General features: G+C 38.2%; 1 protein-coding gene across 1 annotated transcript; it reads left to right on the forward strand.

The window, feature by feature from the left end:
• Positions 1 to 2,124: 2,124 nt before the first annotated feature.
• Positions 2,125 to 16,373, forward strand: LOC121386148 (ficolin-2-like). The gene is made up of 4 exons (XM_041516947.1): positions 2,125 to 2,175; positions 5,749 to 5,845; positions 14,584 to 14,748; positions 16,120 to 16,373. Exons 1-4 carry the CDS (start codon positions 2,125 to 2,127, stop codon positions 16,371 to 16,373), a joined length of 567 nt encoding a protein of 188 aa, XP_041372881.1.
• Positions 16,374 to 17,117: the final 744 nt, after the last annotated feature.

Raw genomic sequence — 17,117 nt, forward strand, 5'->3', positions numbered from 1 at the left:
TGTGTTCACAGGACAGCGTGTTTTAACCTTAATTGGACATACATGTAAATGCAATTAAAATGTTCTTAACCATAATTGAACTATATGTCAACATATTGATGAGGAATGGGTTTCGACTATATAGCTTACATAATAAAGTACTTTTCGGGTAACATAATGAAAAACAACAAACAAACAAACAAAACCACAACCAAAACACACCGCATTTAAGAGCAACACTGTTCTATGGAAATTGAACTTTTAGACTCTAAAAAGGTTAAAGGGACATTCCCGAGTTTGCTCCATTGTAAGATGTTTCTGACTAATAAAATATTTCTACGATTAAACTTACATATTAAATATATTTTCTTGTTTAGAATATCAGTGTCTGTATATTCAGTGTGTTTCGGGTTGTCTTAATGTTTGTAAGAAGCCCAAACTGGATTTTTTCTTCAAATAATTTCGTACTTACGAACAAATCTTTTTAAGAAATAAAATGAAAATTAACAGTACAAATATTAGAACAATCAGAAACACGTTTAATATACAGCCACTAATATTTTATGCAGACAAATATATTTAATATGTAATTACAATCGTTAAAAAGTCTCTGTTAGGCGATAACATCTTAAACATTGCAGCAAACTCAGGAATGCCCCTTTAAGACAGTGATGATATTTTCACAGGGACGGCGAATTGATGTCTCTCTTTAGTAATGTTACTAAAAACAATAACTAACTCGATTCCTGTATGCCAACAATGGTCCTAGACAGTGATGATATTTTCACAGGGACGGCGAATTGATGTCTCTCTTTAGTAATGTTACTAAAAACAATAACTAACTCGATTCCTGTATGCCAACAATGGTCCTAGACAGTGATGATATGTTCACAGGGACGGCGAATTGATGTCTCTCTTTAGTAATGTTACTAAAAACAATAACTAACTCGATTCCTGTATGCCAACAATGGTCCTAGACAGTGATGATATGTTCACAGGGACGGCGAATTGATGTCTCTCTTTAGTAATGTTACTAAAAACAATAACTAACTCGATTCCTGTATGCCAACATGGTCCTAGACAGTGATGATATGTTCACAGGGACGGCGAATTGATGTCTCTCTTTAGTAATGTTACTAAAAACAATAACTAACTCGATTCCTGTATGCCAACAATGGTCCTAGACAGTGATGATATGTTCACAGGGACGGCGAATTGATGTCTCTCTTTAGTAATGTTACTAAAAACAATAACTAACTCGATTCCTGTATGCCAACAATGGTCCTAGACAGTGATGATATGTTCACAGGGACGGCGAATTGATGTCTCTCTTTAGTAATGTTACTAAAAACAATAACTAACTCGATTCCTGTATGCCAACAATGGTCCTAGACAGTGATGATATGTTCACAGGGACGGCGAATTGATGTCTCTCTTTAGTAATGTTACTAAAAACAATAACTAACTCGATTCCTGTATGCCAACAATGGTCCTAGACAGTGATGATATGTTCACAGGGACGGCGAATTGATGTCTCTCTTTAGTAACGTTACTAAAAACAATATGTCTCTCTTTAGTAATGTTACTAAAAACAATAACTAACTCGATTCCTGTATGCCAACAATGGTCCTAGACAGTGATGATATGTTCACAGGGACGGCGAATTGATGTCTCTCTTTAGTAATGTTACTAAAAACAATAACTAACTCGATTCCTGTATGCCAACAATGGTCCTAGACGTTAATGACATATCAATGCTGCCTCGTTAAACATAACGCAATCAAAATCTGTTCAGCGTATTGTCTTCACGTAGATAGATCAATCACATAGTCGTGCTATTAAATGATTATACAAACGAACAAAACTCGTCTGTTCATCTGTCACGTGAAACAGAACAATTAAAACCAGTAAGCGGATTCACCAGTTTGCGAACAGAGATGAACTCTACTTTGTACTCCACGTCTGACAGTCTGACAGTCTGACAGTCTGACAGACGAGCTGATGATGGCCACATTCATATCAATGATGTGCTCCTTTTTCAACAAAATAATGTTTACCGCATTTTTAATGTGCGTAGTATTTGGTGTTTCTCCAAAAGATAACTGTGGTCTCAAAACATTTCGAATATCGCCACTGTACGACAACATGAAGCCAGTAGAAACACCAGTGAAAGAACTGAATGTTGACAGCAGAATGGTATGTTCCACAACGTGTTACAATTACGCCACGTGTACAGGGTTTGTCTTCAACCACGACGACGGCCTGTGTTCTATGTACAGTACAAGCTTTTCTTTAATGCCATCCGTGAATGAGACTGGAACACAAGCATACGGTAAGACAGCATCATGCTCTAGTGTTTTCTTTTTTAAAATAGACAAATGATAAAACAACATTACAGAGAGGGGGGGGGGGGGGGGGGGTTAGAAAAAGAGTGGCCGAGAAAAGGAGAGATGGGAGTGGGAACGAGATAGAGAGAAAGGGAGTGAGAGATCCAAAGACAGAGCGAATGAATGGATGGAAGGATGAATGTTTAACGACACCCCAGCAAAAAAGTACACATCGGCTACTGGGTGTCAGAAAAGGTAAGTATATGAAAATAGTATTTACATTAAGAATACATTTTACATAATTATTTAAAACCACAGTGTAAAGAGCCGTGGGGAAGAGCATAATATAATAAAAATATCGAAATAGGTATAACATTAAAACTTTGTATAAAAATTAAAGTGTTTTAAAATTAATTCTGGGTAGAATTTAAAGGATTCCAAAACATTTTTTTGGGCCAAATATATCGTTTCTCTTCGGCTTCATATGATCACAATCAACCAACATTTTGGCGCACAGTCAATGCACACTGGCATTGTTCACACTGAGGAATATAATAGAATAGAATAGATGTTTAACCCAACCGCAAAAGCACATCGACCATTGGGTGTCAAACTATGGTAAATGCACACCAAAAAAGTGATGATCAACATAATTTTAAAACGGCAACAGTTAAATTAAAACACAGTGTACAGAATTGAGCAAAAATACTAATATCACAGATAGGTAATACTAAATTTTAGAATAAAAGTCAGTATCACGAAGAAATTACAATAAAAGTTCTGGATGGAATCGAAACGATTCCATCATATTTCTTTGACCAAATATAATTTTTCTAGTTCAGATGATTACACTCCACCAAAATATGGCACACCGTCAGAGTACACTGGCAGTGCTCACAACGAGGTGGAAGATACTTTTCCACGATAACCGAATGGATCAAGTTAGGATGCCCGCTGCGAGCACGACACGAAACTATGTCATCCTTCCTGCACTGTCTGTAGAAGGATTGCCACTATCTCAAGACTGGCTTAACAGCAACCGCACCGTTCCAATAATTTTAAAAAGTCGAAAAGATAAATTGATTTATATTATGTTTAAAATCAGTATACGACACACCTACCCTGGCATGAGGTAAATCCAAAGCAGACTTGGCAGCTAAAGCTGCCTTTTCATTACCCCTGATGCCAACATGGCTGGGCACCCTTTCACTCAGGAGAAGGGTCCTTTTTTAAAAGAAATCAATGCGTCAGATCTGTATGGCAGGTAAGGGCACGGCACAAGATAACGTTATCCTTTCTGCACCGCCTGCAGGATGACTGCCACTCTCTCAGGACTGGCTTGTCAGAACGAAGCTTGTTTCCGACTGCTCTATCCCAATTGTGTTACCAGGTGGAACATATAAAATAATAAAAACTGGTCACATTATATTTAAAATCACTGTAGGGGATACCAAAACTGTAACGTAGCAAATTCAAAGCAGACTTGGCAGCGAGATGTGTCGTTTTATTGCCCATATTTAATTTAATTTCAACTTATTTTCGTGCTTATATCCAATTAAGGTTCTAGCACGCTGTCCTGGTCACACGATTCAGCTATCATTGCCTTTAAGGTAGGGACGAGCAGGCAAGTTTATTAAATGTTTATTAAGAAATGACTGCGCTTGAGTGTACCTTTGGTGGGGCGTTTTGTACTGTTGCTGACTGTACTGGGGAATCAATATTTTTAATAAAGGTGAATGAACAGCATTTGCGATCCTGTAACTTTAATAGCATTACAGAGTAGATATAGATATATAAAAATATCGTTTACAAATATTCACAGTCGATTTTATTTACAAATAATTGGGCGAGATCGCAGTTTTAAGGTTTATATATTGAATAGTCATGTTTTTATTTATTTTAAGCTGCCGCATCCATTTATAATTATTTATGAAACTGGCTACTGGTATCTACGGCATTAAACAGATGGACGTATCTTTTATCAGCTTTATTTAAGTATTGTCTGTTATTTCTTTTACGCTTATTGGGGTATGAGAAAACAACTCATCCGCAAACTGTGAGAATCGGCATAAATAAATAACAGACAAATCTTACAATTAAAATTGAAATATACTTACTAATAATAACAAAAGTTCTTATTTATTTTGATATTTGTTTCTTTGGTTGAAACAATGATGCTCAGTAAGACAAATTACCACTATAAAATTACGTCACCAGGTTTGAAGTTCTCCAACGACGTAATTGTTACATTCATCAAGAAATGAACACATTTCCGTTGCTACGGCTGGACCAATGGGATGACTCTATATTGTAATCAATGTATCAGACATTTAATTATTGTAAAAAACAAGAAAAAAGAATTATAATACACGACAGCACATTCAAAACTTCCCAACACAGTACACTGCTATGACCTAATTTGTTCTGTAACAGGGCCCATGATATACTCCCCAATAGGGAGTGCATTATGTAAACGTTGAATAGCCCTTAATAACAGGTACACATATGATGACGTAACGCGCATTTTATCTTGGTACAATAGGGAGTGCATTATGTAAAAGTTGAATAGTCCTTAATAACAGGTACATATATGATGACGTACATGATGACCTAACACGCAGGTTTATCTTCCCGGCGAATAGATTGTAATACATTAAAAATAAACTAATTGACACAAATCATCAACCTTTTGGCAATAGGTTGCTAAGGCAACTTGGGAAGTGGACACATCCGTAGTCTTTAAATACTGTATTAAATCTGACTGCCGTCGGGTGGGGTCAGGTTTTGGCAAACAGGGTAAAGTTGACCTCCGCAATACCCGATGACCTAATATACTTACCACTGTGCTGACAGACAACGAGAGGGAGATAGACATACAGATAGACTGACATACACAGTACAGAGTCGGATATATGCAACAGTAAATATATATACAGAAAGAGAGAGAGAGAGAGAGAAACATGTAAAGCGATAGGGAGAGATATATAGAGAAATGTGTACGAAGAAAGAAATAGACGGAAATAAAAGATATGCTTCTTTTTTATTGGACGATAGGATATTGAAATATTAGTCTGACTATGGGTTCTTCGAACTTACAGAATCAGAAGCCTTTTCCGGTATTCAGTCAGACTGCTATGTCGTCATGATGAAAGGTACTCATACCAGTGGAGTTTATACTATTGCACCACGTGACAACGGCGCCCCTATGAACGTGTATTGCGAACTTTCATCTAATGAAGTCTGGTTGGTAAATATTATAGTCCTGTTCACTTGTTTACACACTGTAAGGCTGGTTGGTAAGTACTAGTAGTAATTGTCATAATATATTTGTTTTCAATTACATTTAACAACTTCACAGGAGACCCACGAACTAACATTATAACGTTTAGACGCAAAACAAAGATGTTGAATAGCGCAGACTCGATTTTGGTTTTGTTTCTAGGTTATTCAACGACGGACGGATGGATCTGAAGATTTCTACAGAACCTGGAATGAATACAGAGACGGATTTGGAGACTTGAACAATGAGTTCTGGTTAGGTAAGAGAAGCCAGAGCTATTTGTTTCCGGGAAAATGCTGGGGAAAGGTTAAGTAGGATCGATCGCTTTTTAAAAATAATGTACTACCCGTTTACTCTTTTCATCTACACAAAAGTAAATAGCAGTCACATATCAGATTTGTATGGCATATAGTAAACAAGCGTCACGTATCATACGTACATGACGTATACTAGATTTGTATGTCATATAGTAAACAAGCGTCACGTACCACACGTACATGCCATATACTAGACTTGTATGTCATATGTGATAACTGGAGTTATCCTGTAATCATGTTTCTTGTGACACGAGGACCCCTATCTGATATTGTACCAAGATAAACCAATGGTCATGCTTCCTGTGACACGAGGACCCCTATCTGATACTGTACCAAGCTATACCAATGGTCATGCTTCCTATGACACGATGACCCCTATCTGATATTGTACCAAGATAAACCAATGGCCATGCTTCCTATGACACGAGGACCCCCATCTGATACTGTACCAAGATAAACCAATGACCATGCTTCCTATGACACGAGAGCCCCCATCTGATATTGTACCAAGATAAACCAATGGCCATGCTTCCTATGACACGAGTACCCCAATCTGATACTGTACCAAGATAAACTAATGGTCATGCTTCCTATGACACGAGGGCCCCCATCTGATACTGTACCAAGATAAACTAATGGTCATGCTTCCTATGACACGAGGACCCCCCCCCCATCTGATATTGTACCAAGATAAACCAATGGTCATGCTTCCTATGGCACGAGAACCCCTATCTGAAACTGTACCAAGATAAACCAATGGCCATGCTTCCTATGACACGAGGATCCCCATCTGATATTGTACCAAGATAAACAAATGGCCATGCTTCCGATGACACGATGACCCCTATCTGATACTGTACCAAGATAAACCAATGACCATGCTTCCCATGACACAATGACCCCTATCTAATACTGTACCAAGATAAACCAATGGTCATGCTTCCTATGACACGATGACCCCTATATGATACTGTACCAAGATAAACCAATGACCATGCTTCCTATGACATAAGGACCCCTATCTGATATTGTACCAAGATAAACCAGTGACCATGCCGGAGATGTGGACGTGTCTGATCCTTAAACTAATATAGGAACGTTAGTACAGTTTAAGCCTAAGCCTATCTGATAAGTTGAAGTGTTATTATCCCACTCTCTGATAACACCTCCGTTGCTAGCATAATAACCTTGGCGTTTGAATGTGTTATCAAGTCACTAGGAAATTAATTTTGTGCACGACAGCAATTTGGCAGGTTAATAGGAAATGATTCTATGGATGACGGATGTTTGCTAATTTTCCAAACAATCATTTACTGCGATAATTGTTGAAATTGTTTGAAACAGCAACTACTAATTCTCCCCCCCCCCCCCCAACAAAAAAAAAAAAAATAATAATTAAAAAAATAATAATAATAATAAAAGAAAAAAAAAAAGTCATCTAGATACACAAAACTAATATTCAAAAGATGTTTTCAGTCATATTTCTGCTAATACTGAGGACATTATTCAAACTAACTTTCAACCGAAGTTAATGGAGATAAAACCAATGTTACAACAATGTTCCACTACAAATTTAACTCCATTGGTTCTGCGGCTTTGTTAGCAAAACCGTAATAATTAAAACCATACATTTATTAATTATTTTACCAAATGTACCAGACCAAGTAAACAACAAACAATTAAAATGTTTTTAAAATGTTATTTGGCAAAGCAAACCGGAAAACGACAACAGAAGTACATCTACAAGATTATGTAAATGGAGTCAGACAAATCGTAAGCATTAGACCTTTTTCAACTGCATTAAAAACTGTTTGGTTAAGAAGGCTTTTAATATGAAACCCGAAATGGAGAACTATTTTCAAGCTGTGATAGGGTTAACAACAGAAAATATGAGTAACTTTGGAGATTATTTGCTCACATCCTCAGGTATATGGGCCAGAGTTATCCCATGAAAGAAAGCTATGTAAGAATGTTCTATCCCGCATGGGATATCACATGCTTGTGCTTAAAATGACATCGTTGGTAGTATGACGTCATATTAATGCGAGATGGTGATGTGAGATCATCGGACAATAATTTTAAATATATATTTTGTATAATGACACCTTCATTATACAAGCTATCTTTTTAATTTGTAGTGTTAAGTTATATTTAACACATGCTATAAACACAGCAAATACGATAATGTAGATTATTTAGAATAAAATGATCAACCATCTTTGTCTGTTCATGTACAATAATAATTTATTTACTGAAGCCTGACCCCGTTCCAAATTTCACCATGCCGGGTGTACTTTTTCCATCTGACATGACAGCGTATATGCAGTCTTATAATATTCAACTAAAATGGACCCCCCACCCCCCAAAAAAAAAAACCCAAAACAACAACAACAACACAAAAAACACAAAAAAACCAACAAAAAACCCCCAACAAAACAAACAAAAAACAACAACAACAAAAAACATAAACAAACAAACAAACATAAACCCCACAAACATAATTTTTGAAAAGATACAAAGGTGGCTTGTCTTTCAGCAGAAAGAAACACTTGATAAGCACAAACAGTTGGTAGCAATAATACTTTAAAAGACGGCACACCTTTCATTTGTAAAAAAAAAAGTATTTGCAAAATAGTATTAATTCAAGATGTAAAAGACGAAAATTGGACACAAATGGAGTACAATGTGTTCTTTACAAGATGTCAAGTGCATTTCAATTTCTTAGAATATGCTTCGTGAAAAAGAGTCATTAAATGATTTATTGGTAAAACAAAACAATCAAACAATCAGCATCTTATTCTGTGCAACCCGATTCTTCCGTTTAAAATAAACATTTCTAAAATACCTAAACCTAAGTAAGCAAATATACACCATAGTAGATCACACTGCACGGTTCCTACACCCCAGCAGTGATACCAGTCTCGGTGGTATCAGCTTTGACTTCACTTCATAATTATGGGAATGTATAATGCTCTACCATTCCAAATGATCAAATGTTTTGTATGGGAGAGCAGCGCTCTACGAAGTGCGATAATACGAAAATCCCCATTCTGCAGCCACTGCCGGTAGGAGCACTATATCTCAAGTGAAGCAATATCCCGGGGCTGTAGATCCATGCACCAATGGTTGCGACAGAGGAGAAAACCCCCATTCTACAGCCACTGCCGGTAGGAGCACTATATCTCAAGTGAAGCTATATCCCGGGGCTGTAGATCCATGCACCAATGGTTGCGACAGAGGAGAAAACCCCCATTCTACAGCCACTGCCGGTAGGAGCACTATATCTCAAGTGAAGCTATATCCCGGGGCTGTAGATCCATGCACCAATGGTTGCGACAGATGCCTGAAGAGAAAATCTTCTACCACTTTTTCAAACACCTTTGGTGAACATCAGCCGTTGGAATTGCTGTGAATGGATTATCAATCTAATTAACAATAGCTCCACTATTACATGTGGATCTAACATCAGCCGTTGGAATTGCTGTGAATGGATTATCAATCTAATTAACAATAGCTCCACTATTACATGTGGATCTAACATCAGCCGTTGGAATTGCTGTGAATGGATTATCAATCTAATTAACAATAGCTCCACTATTACATGTGGATCTAACAGCAGCCGTTGGAATTGCTGTGAATGGATTATCAGTCTAATTAACAATAGCTCCACTATTACATGTGGATCTAACATCAGCCGTTGGAATTGCTGTGAATGGATTATCAGTCTAATTAACAATAGCTCCACTATTACATGTGGATCTAACATCAGTCGTTCGAATTGCTGTGAATGGATTATCAATCTAATTAACAATAGCTCCACTATTACATGTGGATCTAACATCAGCCGTTGGAATTGCTGTGAATGGATTATCAGTCTAATTAACAATAGCTCCACTATTACATGTGGATCTAACATCAGCCGTTGGAATTGCTGTGAATGGATTATCAATCTAATTAACATTAGCTCCACTATTACATGTGGATCTAACATCAGCCGTTGGAATTGCTGTGAATGGATTATCAATCTAATTAACAATAGCTCCACTATTACATGTGGATCTAACATCAGCCGTTGGAATTGCTGTGAATGGATTATCAATCTAATTAACAATAGCTCCACTATTACATGTGGATCTAACATCAGCCGTTGGAATTGCTGTGAATGGATTATCAATCTAATTAACATTAGCTCCACTATTACATGTGGATCTAACATCAGCCGTTGGAATTGCTGTGAATGGATTATCAATCTAATTAACAATAGCTCCACTATTACATGTGGATCTAACATCAGCCGTTGGAATTGCTGTGAATGGATTATCAGTCTAATTAACAATAGCTCCACTATTACATGTGGATCTAACATCAGCCGTTGGAATTGCTGTGAATGGATTATCAGTCTAATTAACAATAGCTCCACTATTACATGTGGATCTAACATCAGCCGTTGGAATTGCTGTGAATGGATTATCAATCTAATTAACAATAGCTCCACTATTACATGTGGATCTAACATCAGCCGTTGGAATTGCTGTGAATGGATTATCAATCTAATTAACAATAGCTCCACTATTACATGTGGATCTAACATCAGCCGTTGGAATTGCTGTGAATGGATTATCAGTCTAATTAACAATAGCTCCACTATTACATGTGGATCTAACATCAGTCGTTCGAATTGCTGTGAATGGATTATCAGTCTGGATCTTTACTGTTGATGTCTAAATTTTGTCATTATAAGACAATAGTTTTCGTAATCTTGACAGCCGTTTCTCTTGCAACAACATAGAAAACTTATAGAAGTTTGGTCGTGTTATCAATTCTTTAATTAGCAATATTTTCCTGTAAAACATGTGGACATTCAAACAAAGCCGTTGATATTCATCTCCTACACACTCATTCTGGCATAATGTACAATATCTTTCCAAGTAAGGGATGCTACTCCAACGACCTCGTTCTACAGGTGAATGGTTACCAGTTCGAAATTTAAGCAACGGAAGTCCATACAGTTTTTGGCAGAAATATATAAAATTCTTGATTAATTATCAGTCTAATTATACAATTATAAATTTTACCTTTTGAGGTATTTAACTTATTACTATTCCATTCTTGGCGAAATTGATCTTTAAGTCTTGTTTCTATTAAAGATATCAACCATCCCTTACTTGAGAAACCTTGTTGTTGCCACACAAAACTCAGCCCACAGTTATCTAAAATACGTTTAACATTATCTAACCAAGGAGACATATATCCGTTACAATATTTATATAATAAATTCTTATATAAAATAGAGATTAATTTATTATCCTTATCCAAAATAATTTTACACCAATATGATATTATCCTTTTATATATTTGTAAACGAATCGGCATTTGACCTGTTTCTCCATACATCAGCCGTTGGAATTGCTGTGAATGGTTTATCAATCTAATTAACAATAGCTCCACTATTACATGTGGATCTAACAGCAGCCAGTTGGAGCTCATGTCCACGAATCAAAACCTTACTTGCAGAATGATGCCAGTGATTTGAAAATAATTTGAAAACATTCCGAATTATCCTGAGTGTATACGATATGTTTCATGTGAATTACGAATGCCTTATTTAGACCAGTAGAACTAATTTTAATCAGATTGCTAACACAACTGCGTAGTCTCCAATGTCCAGGTAACATTTCGTCTGTAAATAATAATTTAAATATTGAGCAATCACACTTCGCCTTTTATAACGTTATTTGGGAGCATATAAATTCTAAAAATATCGGGCGAGTCTGTTTTAGTGGCCGCAGTACAGCGAACCATACCAATACGTACGGGATGGGTTATCAGTCTTCAGTTTTACATTACAAATTATTTATTTTATAAAATAAAACATGTTTTAAGGCATTCGTAATTCACACGAAACGTCGTATACCCTCATGATAATTTGGAATGTTTTCAAATTATTTTTTAATCACTGGCATGATTCTGCAAGTAAGGTTTTTATTGGTGGACATGAGCTCCAACTAGCTGCTGTTAGATCCACATGTAATAGTGGAGCTAATTTTAATTAGATTGATGGATTATTTAACTCTGGAAACTTTGAAAGATTATTTCCAAAATGTTTACACAGTGTGGGGTTTCCCTTTGTGTTGTTTTAACCAAATATTCGAGCACCTTTGGTGAACAATCAAACCAGCCAGCCATTGGAATTGCTGTGGATAGATTATTTAACTCTGGAAACTTCCAAAATATTAACACAGTGTAGGGTTTCCCTTTGTGTTGTTCTTCCGGAATGTTAAATGAGAAGTTGACTTGTAGGTTCCTAATGTTATTTCCAACATGAATCATGGTTAATAAAGTGGTTATACAGATGATGTAGGTATCAGCTCTTGGGTGAATGACACTCAGGTCTCCCGATAGAGTTGACATTGCGACTGAGAACCTCAAGGGTTAGAGTCAACTCTTGGGTGAATGACACTCAGGTCTCCCGACAGAGTTGACATCGCGACTGTGCACCCCAAGGGTTAGCGTCAGCTCTTGGGTGAATGACACACAGGTATCCCGATAGAGTTGACATCGCGACTGAGAACCTCAAGGGTTAGGATCAGCTCTTGGGTGAATGACACACAGGTATCCCGATAGAGTTGACATCGCGACTGAGAACCTCAAGGGTTAGGGTCAGCTCTTGGGTGAATGACACACAGGCCTCCCGATAGAGTTGACATCGCGACTGAGAACCTCAAGGGTTAGTGTCAGCTCTTGGGTGAATGACACACAGGCCTCCCGATAGAGTTGACATCGCGACTGAGAAACTCAAGGGTTAGGATCAGCTCTTGGGTGAATGACACACAGGCCTCCCGATAGAGTTGACATCGCGACTGAGAACCTCATGGGTTAGGATCAGCTCTTGGGTGAATGACACACAGGTATCCCGATAGAGTTGACATCGCGACTGAGAACCTCAAGGGTTAGGATCAGCTCTTGGGTGAATGACACACAGGTATCCCGATAGAGTTGACATCGCGACTGAGAACCTCAAGGGTTAGGATCAGCTCTTGGGTGAATGACACACAGGTATCCCGATAGAGTTGACATCGCGACTGAGAACCTCAAGGGTTAGGGTCAGCTCTTGGGTGAATGACACACAGGCCTCCCGATAGAGTTGACATCGCGACTGAGAACCTCAAGGGTTAGTGTCAGCTCTTGGGTGAATGACACACAGGCCTCCCGATAGAGTTGACATCGCGACTGAGAAACTCAAGGGTTAGGATCAGCTCTTGGGTGAATGACACACAGGTATCCCGATAGAGTTGACATCGCGACTGAGAACCTCAAGGGTTAGGATCAGCTCTTGGGTGAATGACACACAGGTATCCCGATAGAGTTGACATCGCGACTGAGAACCTCAAGGGTTAGGATCAGCTCTTGGGTGAATGACACACAGGTATCCCGATAGAGTTGACATCGCGACTGAGAACCTCAAGGGTTAGGATCAGCTCTTGGGTGAATGACACACAGGTATCCCGATAGAGTTGACATCGCGACTGAGAACCTCAAGGGTTAGGATCAGCTCTTGGGTGAATGACACACAGGTATCCCGATAGAGTTGACATCGCGACTGAGAACCTCAAGGGTTAGGATCAGCTCTTGGGTGAATGACACACAGGTATCCCGATAGAGTTGACATCGCGACTGAGAACCTCAAGGGTTAGGATCAGCTCTTGGGTGAATGACACACAGGCCTCCCGATAGAGTTGACATCGCGACTGAGAACCTCAAGGGTATGAACAGCAGAGCTGCTCTCCATGGGTCTCTCTTTCATGTATAGATAACGAATATTTATAAGATACATATATTTTTGGACACATAATTGCTATGATTTATAGTCCTTAGCTATTAAGTTGAGGACAACACTTAAAATCAATAGTTTCAAACAAGCTGGTCTGATTGCTAGCCACTAATTAACTAAAAGCTACATTATTGCAGGTGACTGAATAACACTTAAAATCAATAGTAAGCTGGTCTGATTGCTAGCCACTAATTAACTAAAAGCTACATTATTGCAGGTGACTGAATAACACTTAAAATCAATAGTTTCAAACAAGCTGGTCTGATTGCTAGCCACTAATTAACTAAAAGCTACATTATTGCAGGTGACTGAATAACACTTAAAATCAATAGTTTCAAACAAGCTGGTCTGATTGCTAGCCACTAATTAACTAAAAGCTACATTATTGCAGGTGACTGAATAGCACTTAAAATCAATAGTTTCAAACAAGCTGGTCTGATTGCTAGACACTAATTAACTAAACGCTACATTATTGCACAAATGGCAGGTGACTGAATAACAATTAAATGAATCGTACATGTACAGCTAATTATATGAATTGCATTTGAATATAGTTCTAAGTGTTGCACTGTGACAATAGTTTTGGTTATATCCGAAGAACCAGCCAGCAGAGTGTATTTATATGTGTCTTATGGAATTTTTATGTGTAAGGTGTGTGTCACGATTTTTATGCTATTCTCCGAAATAAAGAAGCTTAACTAAAATTCTTCACCTAGACCAGTTGTCTGTTCGGGTGAACTGTGCGTCTGTTCGGGTGAACTGTGTGTCTGTTGGGTGAACTGACATGCATATTGCCATAAACGTTCAGTAATAATACAAGTTTGTTTTTCGATTGACTATATCCTATAGGAAACTTAAACATTCATCATATAACCAGCCAGGGTCTCCATGATCTGAGAATTGACTTGGAAGACTTTGACGGACAGACCAGGTTTGCTCAGTATAAGAACTTCTCTCAGACCTCAGCACAAGACTTCTTTCGGTTGACAATTGGTCAGTACAGCGGGGATGCAGGTGAGATTTGTATACGGGATATCATCTGTGTGTATCGCGGGGTGGGGTGGTGTGGGGGTGGAGTGAATTTTGCCAGGTACGTGCTGTATAAAGACGTCTTGCTAATCGCCAGCCAAACACTTGTTCCAGTTGACAGTGGGGATGGAGGTAAGATGTCTACCAGCTGTTCCAGCATCCATGGGTATACTAGCCTTCATGTGTGTGCATAGGGGAAGCAGGGGTTTTTGATAACTGATTCATACTTTATTTAGATTTTATGGTTCAGATTATTCATTTCCGTACATTCGAAGTGTTTATGGCCATCCTGGTGTTTTTAATATCACAAAATGCATTTCTCATATTAGTAAAAATGCACGTGCGTCTGAGAAGTGCCAGTTATGGAGACGAGTTTTAGTCTATTTTTAGACGGCATTTCACAATTTCAAAGTCACAATTTCAAGACTCATGTTTCACTCAATTATAACTTTATCCAAATAAATGTGTTACAGGTCTGTAGATTAATTAAACTTAGTGTTAATGTTCACGTGTTGAAACTAGGGTCTGTCCCTTTAACTAAACTTAGTGTTAATGTCCACGTGTTGAAACTAGGGTCTGTCCCTTTAACTAAACTTAGTGTTAATGTCCACGTGTTGAAACTAGGGTCTGTCCCTTTAACTAAACTTAGTGTTAATGTCCACGTGTTGAAACTAGGGTCTGCCCCTTTAACTAAACTTAGTGTTAATGTTCACGTGTTGAAACTAGGGTCTGTCCCTTTAACTAAACTTAGTGTTAATGTCCACGTGTTGAAACTAGGGTCTGTCCCTTTAACTAAACTTAGTGTTAATGTCCACGTGTTGAAACTAGGGTCTGTCCCTTTAACTAAACTTAGTGTTAATGTCCACGTGTTGAAACTAGGGTCTGTCCCTTTAACTAAACTTAGTGTTAATGTCCACGTGTTGAAACTAGGGTCTGTCCCTTTAACTAAACTTGTGTTAATTTTCACGTGTTGAAACTAGGGTCTGTCCCTTTAATTGATAACACCCCTATCTGAGGAACAACAATTATTCATATTGCATTGCACGGTCGAAAACGAATTACCAAGTTAAATACATAGATGCTGATGGGTTTCTTCCTGTAGTGTATGTATTAGTGATTAATATGTCAAATATCAATGAACTCGAAAATTATCAATGTAATTATATGTAGTATAAAATATAGAGTTATTGTTGTATTAGAGCGGGCATCTTTGCATAACCCGGTGGTGATTCGGTGTTCTCGCTATACAGTTATCTTTGACGGCAGAGAGCATCATAACGGTCCACATGTCCCTCTAACTGTCAAACAGCACAATTTGTTTTACTACTCCACAAACTGTTGCTGCTTTCATTCTAGGGGACAGCCTGAACACGCACCGTGGGTACCAGTTCTCGGCGAGAGGCCATGACCTGGATTCCAGTGCTGAAAACTGCGCCGAAGTGTTTAAAGGAGCTTGGTGGTTCCGGGGCTGCGTGGCCTCCAACCTGAACGGCGAGTTCCTGACGGCGAACCATTCGTCGTATGCACAAGGGCTGATCTGGATCACTTGGCGAGGTGCGTTCTACTCACTGAAGAAAACAGTTATGAAGATCAGACCCACGCAGATCTGAGACAAACCATCGACCATTGTTATAATCGTTTGGCCTAAACCGATATACTTTCGATTTCACAATTATATTGCTGGGAGTCGATTGGGATTCCATAATCGACCATCGTTATAATTGTTTGACCAAAACTGATCAACTTTCATTTACACAATCGGTTAAAATTATGGGAACATAATAATACTTTTAATTATAAGCACCTAGTGTCGTGTTCTCCGGGATAATACCTTACACATTCCTAAGTTTAACCTTAATAACTATCTAACATATTTTTCTCTTTATGTGCACATGGAAACAACACCAACCCCAACATATCGAATCCATCATCTAAACTGGAGAAACAATCAGCTAACATGTTCACGCACACTTGACTATGGACACATGTTCACACGCAATTGACTAAGGACACGTATAATCGATCAACATATCGCAAGAGCCAGACCGATCAATTTTCAATTGCTTTATTGAAACATCACTAAAAGAAAGAAAGAAATGTTTTATTTAACAACGCACTCAACACATTTTATTTACGGTTATATGGCGTCAGACAAATGGTTAAGGACCACACAGATTTTGAGAGAAAACCCGCTGTCGCCACTACATGGGCTACTCTTCCGATTGGCAGCAAGGGATCTTTTATTTGCGCTTCCCACAGGCAGGATAGCACAAAACATGGCCTTTGTTGAACCAGTTATGGATCACTGGTGGGTGCAAGTGGTTTACACCTACCCATTGAGCCTTGCGGAGCAC

This window comes from Gigantopelta aegis, chromosome 12, assembly GCF_016097555.1.
Source record: "Gigantopelta aegis isolate Gae_Host chromosome 12, Gae_host_genome, whole genome shotgun sequence".
Lineage (NCBI taxonomy): Eukaryota > Metazoa > Mollusca > Gastropoda > Neomphalida > Peltospiridae > Gigantopelta > Gigantopelta aegis.